An 18,038-nucleotide genomic window follows, 5' to 3' on the forward strand; every position below is an offset into this window, starting at 1 on the left:
TTCGTCATGTGGCATCCAAGATATGTGAAGTTTTCCACATTCTCCAGTTGAAATCTGTCTATCGTAACTCTGTTCAGTAACTCCTGTTCCAAATATCATTGTTTTGGTTTTTTCAAAGTTGACATTTACATCATCAATATACACTGCTATTATTATTATTATTTCAGTAATGTTATTTGAATGGAGTCAATAAACTCATTGAGGGAGACCCACTCAACCAGCAACATATCTATCATAATGAACTTTGAAGTTACACTCCAGCATTCTACTCACCCACAACTCTCCACAAATCCATTCCTCATATCTTTCTTTCATTACAACTTTTAGGGATGGTCTTTTGTTCTTCCCATATTAACATCCATCTTAACATTTTGTTCATCCCCTCTTTGTATAATTCCTTCTGTATTAATCTGCTAAAATCCCTCGACTAACTTGAAGGTCTCTATCATATCTCTTCTTTTCTTCCTGTCCACGAAACTTTGTAATTCACATTTTCCCAAATACTCGCCATAACTAACACTCCAGAATCCTGATACTTTGGTCATTTATTTTTGGACTCTTTCTCTAGTGTTTCCACATCAATGAAAACCAGGTGACCAAATCCGAGCATAATAGTCCATGTATGGTCAGACCAGTGCCTTATATAGAGGCATTACCACCTCCTTATCTCTACATGTGTACTTTTTTTATCATAGCAGTAATACAACATGTAGTCTTTGCAAACTTGCAATGTGCCCTCAGAACTATAATCTTCTGTGTACCATCACTCCGAGATCCCAAATCTCATCCATTTCTTGCAATTCAGCTCTTTACCAATACAGTATGTAGTCTTATATCTGTACTCCAAAGTGTAGAGCCTCTGTAGCTCAGTCAGTATAAACCAAGTCCTTTGGTCAGAAAGACTTGGATTCGATTCTTGTCAGCGATGTGAGGAACCTTTATCTGGTCTCTTTCAATGAAAGGTGAGTTAGCCAGTCTCATATGGAGGTAGGGGGTTTTTTCACCTGGAAACTGGTGTTTTTTGTTCCCCAGAACAGGCAAGCCGGCCCCATGAACACTCATGAATACTGCAAGCCATATGCCAGTCCCGAGCATGGATAAAATTGTGGGGATTGGGTCAAGTAATAGTGAAATACTCCATAAAAATCTCACGATGAACACTTTGTGGGAATTATGTACAAAAGTAACCCATGGTCAGAAACGATTGAAAGGGAAAAACCACCACCACCCCAAAGTGTAACACCTTGCATTTATTAATATTCAAACTATAACCACATTCATCTGTCCAAGTTAAAAGTCTGTTCAGTTCTTCCTGTAGAGCATTAAAATCAATACTCCTGATAATTCTACCTAACTCAGTATCATCGGCAAACAGTTGATGAAGTGCTTTGGCGATTTCTACTCTGTAATCTAGATATGTTATGGTAGACATATCTTTTCTTGTACAGTAGGAAAATGTTCTAAATAATAAAATCCAATATGTGCTGCCCAAACACTTTTTTTGTAATATTTTTTACACTGCTTCCTCATTAGAGTAAATTGATAGCTACTGATTGCACCCTTAGTATCGATATATGCACACACAGCAGTGGGCTTGTCCTTCCAACGTAGTGCAAAGATTTTTCCTTGCTGCTGCTAAGTTTGGATTTCAAGCTTGGTGAACAGTTTTCCTGATGCCAGTTCTGGAGGATGTCTCGCTTTTTTGCGTTTAGGTACAATAACAATCTGTATGATGCTGTAAATGCAAATCAGCAAGTTCAGGACACATATGGTAGTTATCCATTGTAACTCAGTAACCTTTCCCAAGCAAGGGATCTGCTAATTCCATTACTACAGCATCCACAAGGAAGATCCGATCATTTATCATGTTCAAATACAGTCTGCTTTCCCCTGTCAGGTTTGAAATCCCTAGATTATCCACTTTATGCTTCACAAAGCATAAATTTACCCCATACTTTGCTCTCTTTTGGGGGAATATACTGCTTACATTTCAATCTGCCTTTGAATGGTATGTCTTTCATTGATATTCACGTCTCTCTCAGGAATGTATAGTGATCTAAATTTCAGACAAATTTTCATCAGAAAATCGTAAATTTTGTTGAGTACTGGGCAAGGATGTGTTGCCTGATCACATTCCTCATTATTCTGAAAATGCAAATTCTTCACAGTGAGACTGAATTGTTTTTCAATCATAACATCACAAAACATTGAGAATCCATTCTTATAGATTATACATGTCGAAATACATTTTGAGGGTGGATTTTTTCACAATGCCTTGCTCAATCAAGAGCATTATAAATGTAAGTGGCATGTTGATATCTTTTGGGCTCCAAAGTGTACTGCGAGAATGCAGACTGTACTGAACTTGCTGATGTTGTTGGCAAGCATAAAGGTAAGTGTTCCACTATGAAGGAAAGGATATCATCGTCTAGAAGTATATGGAAGAAACCTAAAATGTTGCTGTGTCAAAATCTTAAGTAGTTTTGAATGGAAACTGTGGACCAGCTTGTCCATAGTTTCCATTCATAGATAAGCCAGAAACATTTAGTGAATCACCCAGCTTCTGCACACAGGCATTAGTTTAGACATGCCTGTGTGCAGAAAATATTACATGTCTAAACTTCATGTAATATTGCTATCTTCAGAGCTAGAAAAATTTCCCTCATCAACATCAGTAGAATAAGAGCTAATTGATGCATAGCTTGGATACTTTACCGTTTTACTGCATACTTTGCTTTCTTTTGGGGAATATACTATTTACATTTCAATTTGCCATTCATCCTTATGCCATTTATTTGAATGGCATAAGGTACAGTGCAGCACTTATACATGAATTTTGTTTGTATAAGGTCAAAAAAAAAGTTCTGGAGATGCAGAAAAGTTGGAGCCTTCACTTTTCAAATAGCTCTTACTCTACTGATGCTGTTGAGGGAAATTTTTCTAGCTACAAAGACGGCGATTGTGTATGTAGTTTAGACATGTCTTTGGGCAGAAGATGGGTGATCATCACAAAAAACGGGAAAGTATCCATACTTCAAAACAACTGACGGTACTGTTGCTACTACTTGCCATCGCAGAAATGAATTGTGTCTTAAATATACTTGCTAATCTTCATTTCTGCTCAAGTAATACGCTGTAAGCTAACAAAAATTAGAGCGAAAGTCAGGAAAGAACACATCCAATAGACACACACTAAAAAGTCCCTAACAATAGCCAATTACACACAGAATTTTTTTTTTTCTAACTTTTCAGATTGATTTACAGATATTCGAAACATTTTATTCTGATATTGCTTTTGTAGGATAACACTATTTTTAAACATTAATTTTCTCAATATCACTTAATTTAATGATTTTTAATTATCAGGAAATAATATAAATGAGAAAATATACAAAAATTGCTAATTTATCATAATCACAATTTAAGTTTGGTATCAGATTATTAAAAGTTATCTGGTATGATTACTTTGGGAAAATAACAGATTCAAACAAAAAGAAAGTGCACTTATGTTACCTATCAGTATTTGTGTGTGAGAGAGAGAGATAGTCTTGGGGGGAGGGTAGCCATCAAAGGTAAAACACAATTATGAAAATTTTGAAAATAAAAATTTCATTTTGCCGCATGCACCTCTTCATGTTTCGAATGATAAACTTTAGGGAAAGTGTCGCTACTTCAAAACTGCCATATTATATTAAAATCACTGAAAATATGTATGGTTGACTTCATGCTGCTGTTTATTTCAATTTGTAGTGAGTGATTAGGAGAAACCAAGAAAGTTGAAGTTCAAAAAACTGCATATTACATTATAAAGATTATATATTATGCAATATGATTCAAGATTTACGTATGATTCTGTATAAAGCAAAATTGTAAAAGTGTGAACCTTCATGCAATTTGTGAACTAACCTTTGAACTAAGATTATGAATAAAAAATAAAGAAAACTTAATTTGGAACAAATGGAGGCTGTATTTATTTTAAGATTTAGATTTTCATGAGTTTATAAAATAATTGTTTGACAAAAATAATTATCCTGAATCAAGTTCTGGGAGAAAAAAATGTATTGGCGACTAACTTAATTAGTAAAAAATTGATAGTGACATTAATCTTCCGTAGTAGTGATGCAATATTAAGTGAAGAAAGTATGAAAGCATGGATCTCTTATTTTGCACTGACATTAAACACTATAATTATACAATAAAACAAGTAGCAAAAATAAATATGACTTGTAGGTATTTAGTCTAATATAACTTAGATTCCTGTTACTGAGTAAATGACAAGAATCTGGGTTTCTTGCTGTAGGCAACTGAACACAGCTATGTATGCGAGGTAATTGTTCTCTTCAGTATGAATGATTATTGTACCTTCTAATGGACATGATGGTCTCAAATTGCACTTCATATCCATGATCTTTCAACAAGCGGTCTGAATCTTATCCAGGTTTTGCTGGACACACTGGGGGGGGGGGGGGGACACACTCTGGCACATATGGCGGCCAACACCCCGAGTTCCGGGCTGGTTAGACAAAAAACGTTTCAAATTTCAGCTTATCTTTTTTATATATATAGAGTAGATATATATATTTCTTCTTTTTGATTGATTTCTGAAGTAAAACATCAGAAAGATTAATCTTAAAATATGACTGAAACAAAGGTTCTTAAATTGAACAGCAAATGCCACAAAGAAATTAATCAGTCAACATGCATTAGAAAAAATTAAGAACTTTACTTACTTGGGAGCAAATTTAAATACTGAATGTGGAACTGACAAGGATATAACGCAAAGATCAACAAAAGCAAATACTGCTTTCAGAAAATTAATAATATATGAAAATCATCTAATTATCGTAATAAAACCAAAATAAAAATCTTCAGTAGCAATAAGGCTGTATTATTATATGGATCAAAGACATGGAAACTGACCAAAAAACAGGAAGCTAAATAGGTTTACACACAAAATGCCCATGTAAAATATGAAAAATATTTTGGTTCCAACGTATAACAAACAATGACTTATATAAACTGACTGAGCAAAAAAGAATCACCAGCGAAATTAAAAAATGCAGATGGAAATGGTTTGGGCATGTACTGCAAATTGGCAGCAGAGGAATTACACAAGTAGCTTTGACTTGGATTCCAGAAGAGAAAAGGGGAAAATCTAAATTAACTTGGTAGAGAATGTCTGGTGTTGGAAAAGCTGAATTGGTGCCAGGAAGAAGCAGATCTTAGCCTTATGTATCGCAAGGCATGAAGAGGATAAGTATTATATGTTCTAATTGTCTGCACATTATTTATTACACTATTTTGAAGTGAATGTAATTTGGAGCTTTTTTTCTTTTCTTTCATCTTTTTGATTGATTTATCAGCAGTAAGTTTCATTTTATAAACCTTTGCTGTGTTATGGTTTATTTTCTTTGTGCTGCAGTCAGCCGTTTGTTTGAAACAATTGATTATGTAATTCTTGCAATTGATTAAGCTTCAGATGTCATTTTCTATTTTGATGTTCCAGGACACTTATTGCAAAATATTTTAAGAAATACTCTCACTATATCAAACATGTAAAGAACACCACAGGAATAGTTTGTGATAGGTTTCTGTAGCAAATATTCTTTAAAACAGTATTGTACCTAAGGGCTACATTGAGGACTGTTTGCTATTTGTGATGGCACATGTTTTTTTCTTTTGTTATCCTTTTCTAACAGTATGCATATATGATTCCATAGGGAGAAATCAGCCATACTTTATGCTTTGATTCCTTACTGATTTTAAGCAAAAAGTGTTTATGCCAACATGACTTTGATTTCAGACTAGGTGGATACAGGCATTTCATCTGTAACTGCAAACATGCTTGACTAGGTTCATAATGTCTAGTTTTTACATTTATATTCCATTGCATGTTATTCAGCAACCATTTTATCAAATCAGACGTGTATACTTATGATTAATGAAATTAATTTATGATTTCTGTAACAGCTGTTGAGGAATACCCTTGACAGCTGTGGCAATCCTCCGAAATAAGTTCATGTTGATTTGTGCCCCAGGGATCAGTCCCTGGACCATTGTTGTGTAAGCTATACATTAATTATATTGAAAAGGCGCTGACAGGAAATCTTCAGTTGTTGGCTGAAGATGCAAAGATAAGCATGGCAATCAGAGATGACCCTTTTCAGAGACATGTGATACAATATTCAACAGCATATTATATTAGTGGGATTATGCTTGGAGTAATAACTGATGAAGCCAAAGATCTTGGAGTTACAGGGACAGAAAGTTGAAATTCAAAGGTCACATAACAAAAATTGCAAATACGACTCAGGAGGAGGATAATTGCAATGTAAGTATATGAAAGTCATTTTGCCTCTGTACAAGGCATTGATACAACTGCACCTAGAGTACTGTGTGCAGATTTGGTCTCCTGAGTTCCAAACTTGATAACCTCTTTTCTATACTGGCTTGAAAGTGGGCTGAGTTTTTTGGTGTTAAAGTGTGTTGCCAGTATATTGTGTGAGCACTTTGGTTAAACGTTTGGCTAATCTGTATGTGTGTGAATCAATGCCATACACGATTAGATGTAGTGGCACATTCTGTTTATGGGTTTTTGGTTGTCCATGTATCTGGGGTGGGGGTGAAATAGATGTATTAGGTTTTAATCTGTTTGTAACCTCTGCAGGCCAAGAGATAACCTTCTTAAGGAAGCTATGGAGTGTTCTGATTTGTGTGCTGGTGGGATCATAGTAGTTGAGTAGGTAGAATGATCTGGTAGTAAAGAGGCAAGCTTACCTGAGTAATCTGCTTGGTTTAAAACCACAGTGGCATTTTCCTTATCCACTTTGGTTATTATTATTATTCTGTTGTTACATTGTACAGGACAAAATTAATCTGTTTGGATAACAGAGCCCTAACTACTGAACTTGACCATATCCTTAATACTTTGTTAGACAATGGATACCCCCCCCCCCACCCCAAAAAAAGAAGCATGTAACAGCAATCCCCCCCTCTCCTCCCCTCCCCCTTTCAAAGCAGATTTACTCAAAATCTATCACCATTTCATATATCTGAGACACATCTGAAAAATTAACAAAAATCCTTAGGAAATATGACTTTACAACCAGTTACAGACCAATTGGCATCTTTTATCTGCTCTGCCAAAGATTAGCCACATGTCTTAGACTAACCAGGTCCCTTTGCAATTGCAAACTGTCCTACTATACCCAGACAGGCAGGACAGCCACTCAGGACTTGCTGACCATGCTTTGGACACCCACCTCAGGATAGCTGAAAGAAGGCCACTCTATTACACCACAGCAAATACAAGTATGAAAGACTATTCATTGAATCTGCCTCAGCTTTAAAAAAACTTTTCAAACTTCAACAAATTTGTGTGCATGAGACTGTCCCACGTTTGGGAAGTACATTTTAAGAATGTTACCCAACGGGCTTTAGAATCCAAAGAAATTATTTTAAATAATTATAATTTTATGAAATACATGAATGAGGAGAGTTGTTTAGAATGACTTCTGAATTTTGAAAAAATTTAAGGCAGTTGCTTTTGTTGAGGTTAGTATAGTGAATGTCATCTTCATAACTTTATATAATCTTTCCAGAAGAAAATGACTTGTGTGTAGGACTTAGCTTTATTTCGGTGAATTCTATGCATAGTTGACAAGACATGGCTAGCTAAACAGACCTACCTGGCTCTTGAAGGAAAATATACTCTTGATGTTCTTCTGGATGAATCTGAGCTGAATGACTAATCTGTCAACTATAGTAAATGCCACAATCTTGTAAACTCCAGGATAAGAGAGAGAGGGGAATATTTGTATTTTTAAGAGGCCAGAAAGGAATTTAGTTTATGAACCGGACAAAAAGAAATTTGTAGGTCATTCTGGCATTGCACTTTTTTTCTGATAGTCCTTTAACACAGGGAACCAAAATTCTATAAATTCTTCTCCAATAGGATTAGTAAGAAGGTCATTATTATTATTTTATTGATTATTGTATCATAACCATTAGAAATGAAAGGAGCTCTGAAAAGTGACAATTTTATTTAAAAGAGAATCAGTAGAACAAATCTCACGAGATCTGTGAATTAAAGTTTTAATCGCATCATATTTTTTGAAAGGAGTGATGATGTAAAGCACTGCAAGTTGGTTATCTGTATGCTGAGAACTGTTGATTCATATTAAGTTAATGCAGAATGAGAATGTCCAGGAAAGGTAGGCAGTTGTTATCTTCAAGTATAAATTTAATTCTTCAGTGTACTGAATTAATTTTCTGAAGAATTCATGGAGATTGGACAAGGAAGAGTTCCACATAGCAAAAACATCATGTCTGTACAAGATACATGGTACAGGTTAAAAACATTGAATATATTGTTCAAATCATTTGAAATAAATAACTTGCTAGAGTAGGGAAAATAGGGGAGTTCATTGCAGGTCCTTCTATCTGCTTGTACAGTGACAACTGTACGTGACCTGAATTTATGGCATATTCAAATAATTTTACAATATTAGGAGGAAAGTAATTTTATTGTAATTCTTTTGTATCGTCCAGTGGTATGTGTGCGAAGAGTGACTACATCAAAACTGATTAAAAGAACTGTAGGTTGTAAAGATAATTCTGATATTTTATTCTTGAAATCTGAATTTTTAATGAAAGAAGCAAAATTTCCTGTAAATGTGGAGAGATTTGGAGCAAGGAGAGGAGAAAGAAGCAAAGAAAGAAGGGGAGGGACCAGTCTACAGAATAATATAACAGATGTATATTACATGAAGTAAGGCATGGTCCAGCATCTGGTACCTTGGGTTTGCCATGCCCGTACTCACTAAAGTGAGCCCTTGAGGTACATGATGAACTCTTTTCAGAAGATTATTTGTTGTTTTGTTGATTTGTGATTGAGTAGGTTCTCTGGTAATGCATCTATAAGTGGATGCATCACCAAAAAGAAGATTGTGTTTCTAAAGTAGTTATTTTTATCATATCAATAACAGCTGCATGACCTTTCTCAGCTTTAATATGCTTCAGAGTCAATAGAGCCAGAATATAATTTTTAGATAAATTACTGTGAGGATGTACAAACTTAAATAAAATATATACTGTATTAAAATGAATTTTAATAGTTAAGGAATAAGGGAGATTATTAAGGCCTTTATCAACACTAAACATGAAGTCCATGATAGGAATGGTTTTGGAGCTGCAGCCAAAAGGCTGCAGGTTTGAATCCCGCCATGGGCATGGTGGATGTTTGTTAGTGTCTGTGGAAATAGTAGTGGTGATGGTCGGTGGTAGATGGCTTTGGTGTAGTTGCGGTCAGTTGGTGGATTGAGTAGTGGAGACAGAGTTGCAGAGTAGGTGCCCTCCCTCGATCAGTCCTTCAACTCCCTGGAGGTGTCAAATAATAATAATAATCTAACCTTTTCTACAGCAATTTCATTTCTTCATTAGATAAAGGAGATCCCAAAATATTAACACTTCTTGAGATATTAAGCAGATTATTCTTCTCATTTAAGAGATTGAAATGTATGATTATGATGATATTTAGATGACAAATAAAACCTTATCTTCTGAGTCTGAAGAAATTCTATATACCTTATTGTTCAGTAGATTAAGACATTAGATAATTCTGCAGTAATGGAAGCAACACAATAAGAACAGTTACTTTTTTGCTTCACGAGTCTGATTAATTAACAAAATTCTGCAAATAATAAACAAGTTTTCTTAATGTGCCATCCATTATTTTAATTTTATTATGTCATTTTCTTATTGTCTTGATTTTTAAATCTACACCCTCTGTCCAAAAAGAAACCGAACTTTTTGAAAATAGAAGAAACTAGTGGCACCACCTGTTGTATCTTTTTGTTGTTGAAAACGGCAACCTTCATTAGTGTTGTGTCAACTGTTTATGACATTTGTTTCATTAGAAGCCGAGTTATAGTGCCAAGAGTGACAGTGTGTTTTGAAGAACGGTCGGAAAATGAGTTTCAAACAGAGAGCTGCGATTGACTTCTGTGTTAAACTTGGTAAAGGTTTTACTGAAACGCATCAAATTCCTCAAAAAACATCCGGTGATGAATGCTTATCCCGTACTCAAGTTTACGGATGGTATAAGCGATTTCAAGTAGTCGTGAGATGCTTGAGGATGACAAAAAGCCGGGCCGTCCAAAAAAACTGGACTGAGCGAAGTTAACATCCTAAAAGTGCATGATTTCATCAAAGAAAACCCGAAATCTTTTGTGAGATTGATTGAAAATGAATTGGAGATTCCAAAATCAACTGTGCACAACATTTTGACCGAGAGTTGGGCCTTCGTAAATTGAATTCGTGATTTGTTTCCCACAAGTTGACCGACAACCAAAAAATGTATCGGATTGAACACTGCAAGGACCTCATTAAAACTGCTCGTAAGGACTCGGACTTCCTTGAAACGATCGTTACTGGTGACGAAACGTGGTGTTTTGAGTATAAGCCCAAAACAAAGTGCCAGAGTCTGAGTGGAGACCACCAGAAATCGCTTGGAGAAGTCAAAACTAAAGACAATGCTGAATTGTTTTTACGATTCCAAGTGCATTATCCACAAAGAATTCATTTTGCTTGGCCAAATGGTCAATGGTGAGTTTTATCTCGAAGTTTTGAAGCGATTGATAACGAAAATTCGTCATGTACGGCATGAATATCGTGATGTAGGCAGCTGGTCACTTTTGCACGATAATGCAGCATCTTATCGTTTGAACATTGTGAGACAGTTTTTGAGCAAAAACCAAGTTTGTGTGTTGGATCACTTGCCATATTCGTCTGATTTAGCACCATGTGACTTCTTTCTCTCCCCCCAACTTCATATGCCGATGAAAGAAAGCGATATGACACCATTGAAAACGTTCAAGCAGCAGTAACCACGACCCTCAACAGTATCCCAAAAATTGATATAAAAAACTCATTTAACAAATTAATTGACCATGCCAAATGCTGTATCGAAGCTGAGGGAGAGTATATTGATTGAAATAAATGATTTGAATAATTATAATTGGACTATATTTTATTTTCTATCAAAAGTTCGGTTTCTTTTTGGACAGAGGGTGTATGCTGAGCAAATGGTATAAGAACTTGATTGTTATAACAGATTTACTCAATGTAACCAAGTGTTGAACATTATTGACTGCATGTTCATAGCTGCATGGCTGTAATGCTATGCTGAACAAAATTCCCTATGACAAATTATCATACAGTGATGGTTTGGAATACATTGAGCACTCACGTATCACATATATTTTGAAAATGATGAGTATAAATATTTATACTTATGCTGTAAATTTGCTGTATTTTGTTGTAAGAACACTGTAAGGATGGTTTAGCTTATCTTGAAATATTGTGTTTAGAACTTTACCAGTTGAATGGAGTGTTTTGGAAGATAACAATACAAAAATAATCATAATGTTTCACAAAACAGATCTTTGAAAGAATTTTTATACACTTAAACTAGAACAATTCTTTGTTCATATTATAATATATTATAATATTTATTTATTCATTTTTCTTTTCACAGTTTCCTATAAATTATGCTTAAGTTCACTACACCATTTGGTATGGTTCTCACTGCATTTGTATTATGGAAAAGGAAGTAAAACTTATGCTGATTATGATTTTCAGGTAGATTACTCAGTTTTCTCTTGTGAGTAAAATTAATAAGAAGTCTGTTAAGATATGAAATTCTTATGCTCTCAAACTTAATAGATTTTTAATACATGAAAGATTGGTAAACTTAGTGCATTCATTTTGTGGATATTTACAAATGATAATATTTATTAAATACTAATGGCAGACATAAAGTTGTTCCAAGAGAAGTGTTAAAAGTTCTGATGATGAGGATAAAGAGTTGTTTGACTGAATTTGTAATTGAACTCTGAATAGCTGATGCTTAACTTTTTTGCACATATTTTATCAGGTTTATGAGAAAATGGTTAAATGACAGGCATTAGTTTGAATGAATGTGTGTGTGTGGGGGGGGGGGATCTCTTAATTGAAGTGGTAAATGTCATGTCTAGTTTTTTATTCTTATGGAGAATAAGCATTCTCCTGATGTGGGAACAGTACATTAAATTAGTTGAGCATTTCATAAACTTCATTAGTTTTTATCATATTGTCATTATGCTGATAATTTGAATAAATGTGCATTGCCACTGCTTAGTCATCTAAACCAGACTGGTTATCCCAACTAAAGGGCTACACTCTGCATGAATCTACAAGAGTGGTACTTGTACATTTGAAATCTGATGTCCCAGGTAGATACTAATAATTCCTGCTCCACAACTTTTTTTTTTTTTTAATCTGCCCTGGATATGTAAATTTTCTTGCTGCGATTACCTCTAACACCTTCAATTGCAGTCTTCATTGCTCTCAAAATTCTTATAATCACTCTGCCATCTTTGAATTTTCTGCACTCAGAATGCTTCAACACTGAGTGGATATGTCTTCCTTGGAAACTTAACATTCCCTTCTCTAATTTCACAAGTGAACAAGAAGAAATGCCATGTTTTGCTTTCAGTAACATTGTTAATTAACTCCATTTACTTATCAGAATAACAGATATTCAACGTTTCTTAGCCATCTCTCCTTCCACGTGTACACATGTGTGCACTATATGTTTCAGCTTTCCTCTTAGTCCCCCTTACTGTGGGACACCTGTTCGTGTTGGAGGTAACCTCCCAGTGATGGTACTGACCCTTTTTATTCTTCCTCTTTTCTTTGTTTTTCTTCCCATGTTCTTTGCTCTAGAAACTTGCATGAAACTTGTTTGATCTGTTTTTGGCATTAGAGAGAGTAGCAAAAAAAAAAAAAAAAAAAGAATTACTTGATCAGTTGAGGCAATGTAGGTAATTGCTGAAAGAAGAGAATTTAGAGAATGAGATACTTGAATGAGATATATTTTCCAAGTATCCCATAACTACCTCTGATTAGAATGGAATTAAAATTTATAATTTTTGAAATGAGACCTGATTAATCACTCCCATTTATTTAGGAGTTTACTGCTGGTTCTAATGCCTCCCTTGACAAGTTCTATATTTTCTTGATTAGTAAGTGTTTTCTAAAATAATTACTTTTTTTTTAACTACCTTAATATTGTAAAGAAAACTAGAAGGGAGATCGACCTGTAATTTCTATTTTGATTTTTGCATCTCTTTGTAATTATTATTGCCACAGTTTTCTTAAATTCCATTGAAAATATTCCAGTCATTAGTGATAAATTAAAGACAGCCACCAAAGGATCTACCAAATATTTTTTGCACTCTGGCATGGTGCTTGCAGTTATATCATTGTGGGAGCAGAAGAGCTTTTAAGTCTCATTATAATGTCTTTGATTTGATTCTTCCAAGTAGGGAAAAGTATGTGGAACATATTTTTAACAGTGCGGTTCACTAATGGGGTTAATATTAGGAATAGGGCTATTTACAAGATTTTCATTTACTGCTATGAAGAAATTAAATTTATTTGCTGAAGTTCTTTCACCATTACTGATATCTTTACTCGGAAGTATTAGTTTTTGGATATTTTTACCATTTATATTATTTACGAATTTCCATTGTTTTTGATGCTGCTCAAATTTTGAAAATTCATTATGATCATAATTGTTTTTTCCTTCTTTCAATTTATAGTTTACATGATCCTAAGCTATGCTTGTGGTATTCATTCTGAAGATGTATTTTGTGCTTTTTATACATCTTATCTCTGAGTATTATGCAATATTTTACGTCTTGTGCTATACATAGCTTTGTTGATTTGAGTCCTAAGATGACTTTACTACTGACTGTATGAGCAGTTAAATTGCAGATAGTCCAGCTTCAGTGATTGCAAGTCAAAATGTTCAGTGTTTTTTCAGAATTTGCTAACTTTGTAAGGACTTTATAACTTTTTAAGGACAGCATATGAATGTGACTGAAAAGACTAGAGAAGGTCAAAAACAGAAGATTCTAGATTAGCATTCTCTGGCATAAGTTATTGTTGGTAAGTTTTGTTCAGAACACCAGGATATACAGAGGCACAAAGATAGGATCTGACCATTATCTTGTTAAGAGCACATTACAATTGAAGCTTCAAAAATGTACTGCAAGGCCTATCACTGGTTCTTTGAACACAGAAGCATTGAGGAAGGCTGACACCAGTGGAATTTACCAGGTGTTATGAAAGAGCCAGTCTACAAAATCATGGTGGTGTGTTGCGGGGTGTGTGTGGCTTCAAGAATGCACTGGTATATACAGCAAAATTTGAATCGCATTGTACTATTGCACTAAAATTACTAAGAATATTATGTTTTATTTTAACAAAATAAAATAGTTTCATGTAGTGCCTTCAAGAAGGCATTTCATGAAGTGGTAACTATTTTGCTTGTATAACATTTATTATACAAGTGGTGGATGATAATAATAAGCACATTTTCCGTGTTGGTGAAAAATTCATACATCCGTTATGAATTTGTCACCAACTTGGCACTCTGCCAGCTAAGTTTCTCTTAGCTGTGAGAGTTAATTAGCATTATGACCGCTTTATTACGATAATAGTGAGAGTTGCGTTCAAGTTGATAAAACATAGTGTGAATGATTTGAAAAATAACAGCTGGAGCCAGGCAAACCTTAAAGAAATTTTTTTTTTAAATGTTACTCCCACCCATGAAAGATTTTATTTGCAAATCCTTAGCTCACCCATAGTACATTTTATACTGTGAATGGGCTTAGGATTTTTTCTTCTATTTTTTTTATCAGTTTTGTATTTTTTTTCTCTTTTTAATTTATTTTTTATAGTCTCAAAACCTTACTCTAGAGACCAAACATATAACTTTTTCAAGCCGCTTCAGGCATCAATAAGTAGAGCAGTTGTCTCACACCTAGCGATGAAATTCATCTTCCATTTAAAGGCAAGCACAAACATCCATGCCCAAGGCGGTATTCAAACCTGCAACCTGTTGGTTGGAGAGCAGGTATGCTAACAACTTGGCAACCAGGCTGGCAGCCTAGATTGATTCAGCCGGTCAGGTATGTGGTGAAGTTGCTTGCAAGGATAGAAAAATCAGAACTTCATGGTGGACTTCGGAGAGTTGAAGAGGCAGTCAAGGAAAAGAAGAAAGCATATGGAAAGTTATTGGCAAGTAAGTCAGCTTGTGATCTTAGAGAATAAAGAGAAAATTATAAGAATGCAAAGCACCATATTTAGAACTAGCTAAATAAAATAAGTCATGAGAAGACTTCAGTAATCTTTCAATTGAACATTGAAAATAAATAACAGCAACATGGCAAAATATTCTGGCTGCTGTTGAAAAAACTTAAAAAGAGAAGAAAGAAATGGAAGAATGAGTACTGTAAAAGAAATCAGAGAAAATATATGAAAACTTAAAGATATTCCAGATGTCTGGAATAATTTCTTTGAAAGAATGCTAAGTGAAACAGCAGTGATAGCATGATGACTGGTAATTAGCTTAAGGAATTAACAACGCATATAACGGATATTAATTATGGTATGGTATGTGCATGCAGGCACTAACAAAAGCAAATGAGGAAGAAGGCAAGAAACTAATATTGTTCCTAAAGTCCTAATGGTGCCCCCTAGCGGGCTAAAATTGGTTTGTCTTGGCCGTTGGACTGAAGTTCTCATAATGTAGGCTTCCCAAATTTGTGGTAGTTTCATGCACCCAAATTTGTTGAGGTTTGGAACGTTTTTTAGAGCTACAGATGATTCCATGAATAATCTTTTGTACTTGAACTTGCTGCAGTGTATTATTTTAGTTTTCTTCCAACGAATTCTATGGTGGGTATCTAAGACATGGTCTGCCAGCCCAGAGTGGCTGTACTGGTGAAACCGGATGTAGTCTTTGTGTTCTGAAATCCTGATATTTGCTGTCCTGCCTGTTTGGCCAAAATAGGACAATTTACAGCTGCAAGGGACCTGGTATACACTATGTAGGTCTAGGGGGAGTGGTTGGTCTTTGGTAGAGCAGATAAGGGATGACAACTTTTTATATGGTCCATAACAGAAAGTCAGGTCGTATTTTTTGAGGATATTGGTTATTTTCTCAGAGGTGCCCTGATGTAGGGGATGGTGATGGATTTAGTGTAATATTTATTGTGGAGGGGGATTGTGGTTTACTGGTTTTAGTGTTTTTTTAAATTTTTTGGGGGTTGTAGCCATTGGCTAAGAAAGTGTTGAGGATGTGGTTTAGTTCAGTGGTTAGGGCATCGTGATCTGAGCAGATTAATTTTGCCCTGTTAAATAGTGTTTTTATAACTCCATATTGTTGTGTGTGTGTGTGTGTGTGTGTGTGTGTGTGTGTGTGTGTGTGTGTGTGTGTATGGGGGGGGGGAATTGCTGGTGAATGTATCTGCCAGTATGGGTGGGTTTTCTATAAACAGAGAAGACCAAAGATCCATCAGGCTGGCGAGTGATTAGAGTGTCTAGAAAGGGGAGGGTGTTGTTTTCTTCTTTTTCTAAGGTGAACTGGACTCTGGGGTGTTGGTTGTTTAGGTGTGTTAGGAAGGAGTGGAGTGTATCTGGGCCATGTGGCCAAATAGCGAACACATCATCTATGTAACGAAGCCAAATAGTGGGTTTTTGTGGGGCAGAGTTTAAGGCTTTCTCTTCAAAGGTCTCCATAAAGGATCCCTATGGATGTCCCCAAACAGATAGAGGGGACATCCATAGGAGTCCCCATGGATGTCCCCTCTATCTGTTTGTAGAATTTTCCTTGCCAAACGAAATAGCCTGAGTTCATTGTGAACTGAAATAGGGCTGAGATATCGGGAGGAAACCTGGCTTGGATGAGGTCTAGGGTTTCCTTGAGTAGGACATTAGTGAATAGGGAGGAGACTTCAAAACTGACCATTATGTCAGTGTGTTGGAGTGAGAGGTTATACTGGTTTTAAAGTGGGCTGAGTTTTTTATGTGTGATGGTGTTGCCAGTATAGTGTGTGAGCACTTTGGCTAAATGTTTGACTAATTTGTATATGGGGGAATCAATGCCATCCACTATGGGACATAATGGCACATTTTGTTTATGTATTTTTGGAAGTCCATATAATCCGAGGGGTCTAGAGTTATAATGTTTTAGTTTGTTAGTGACTTCTACAGACCAAGAAATGACTTTCTAAATGGCATCTGTGGAGAGTTCTAATTTGAGAGCTGGTAGGATTATATTCAGTAGGGAGGTAGGTGGTATGGTCTAATACTAAAGCATTAAGCTTACCTGTGTAGTCCTGTTGGTTGAGAACCACAGTGGTGTTTCCCTTATCCACTTTGGTGATTACTATTTTTTTTTTTTTGGTTTTCTTCATTTCTAGTAGAGCTGCATATTCGTCTTTGAATAAGTTGGTTTTTGGAGGTTTTGCTTTGGTGAGAACACCGGCTACATCCAGTCTGACGTTATTGGTGATATAGTTAGGAAGGTTGCGAATCCCACATTTGTGAATCATGATTTCCTCGGCAGGTATATTCTTTTAGGAGCTAGGGCGAAATTGTGGCCGCGTGAACAATCGGTGAGTGCTTCAGGCTTTAAAACTGCGGAACAGAGGTTAACCACCGTGTTGAGTGGTGTCTGTGGTAAGGAAGTAAAATTCTTTATCAAGTTCTCGTATTTTTTCTAGTGCCGACTACTTATTTTTTCGAATTCTTTTGTTGCTGAAGAGCATGAGATGTTATAAAGAATTGTCCAAAGATCATGGCCGAGAGTATCTGAAAGCTCTTTGTCTAGCACCCGTACTGTTTTGTTTTCATTGGCAAGAAGAACGCATGTAACGGTGATTTGTTCTCTTAATAAGGCGAAACTAGTGTGGCTATAAATCCGGAGAGCTTTCTGTGAAGTAAAACGTGCTTCAATTTAACACAATTTGGGATTACCTTATTATCCCGGCAGTGTTTTAGGAAGGTTAGACGATTTAGTTGTCTCGATATCTTCAACCTCATTTTGCCGTATTGGCAGGCCTTTCGTGCGATGGAATCTCTGTGAATGATCATAATTCTTGTAGCAAGGCTTATACGTTGGTCATACATAACTGGTAAGTAGCTTA

General features: G+C 35.5%; 1 protein-coding gene across 1 annotated transcript in view; it reads left to right on the forward strand.

Annotated features, from left to right (window-relative positions):
- Positions 1 to 18,038, forward strand: part of LOC150102901 (E3 SUMO-protein ligase RanBP2-like) — a 673,019-nt gene that overhangs the window by 199,469 nt on the left and 455,512 nt on the right. The window contains exon 14 of the mRNA XM_090397978.1: positions 11,537 to 11,640. Within this exon, the coding sequence (XP_090254104.1) occupies positions 11,537 to 11,640 (104 nt within the window). The remainder of the gene's footprint in view (positions 1 to 11,536; positions 11,641 to 18,038) is intronic.

This window comes from Typopeltis vanoorti, chromosome 9, assembly GCF_054136105.1.
Source record: "Typopeltis vanoorti isolate ZY-2024b chromosome 9, IOZ_Tvanoo_1.0, whole genome shotgun sequence".
Lineage (NCBI taxonomy): Eukaryota > Metazoa > Arthropoda > Arachnida > Uropygi > Thelyphonidae > Typopeltis > Typopeltis vanoorti.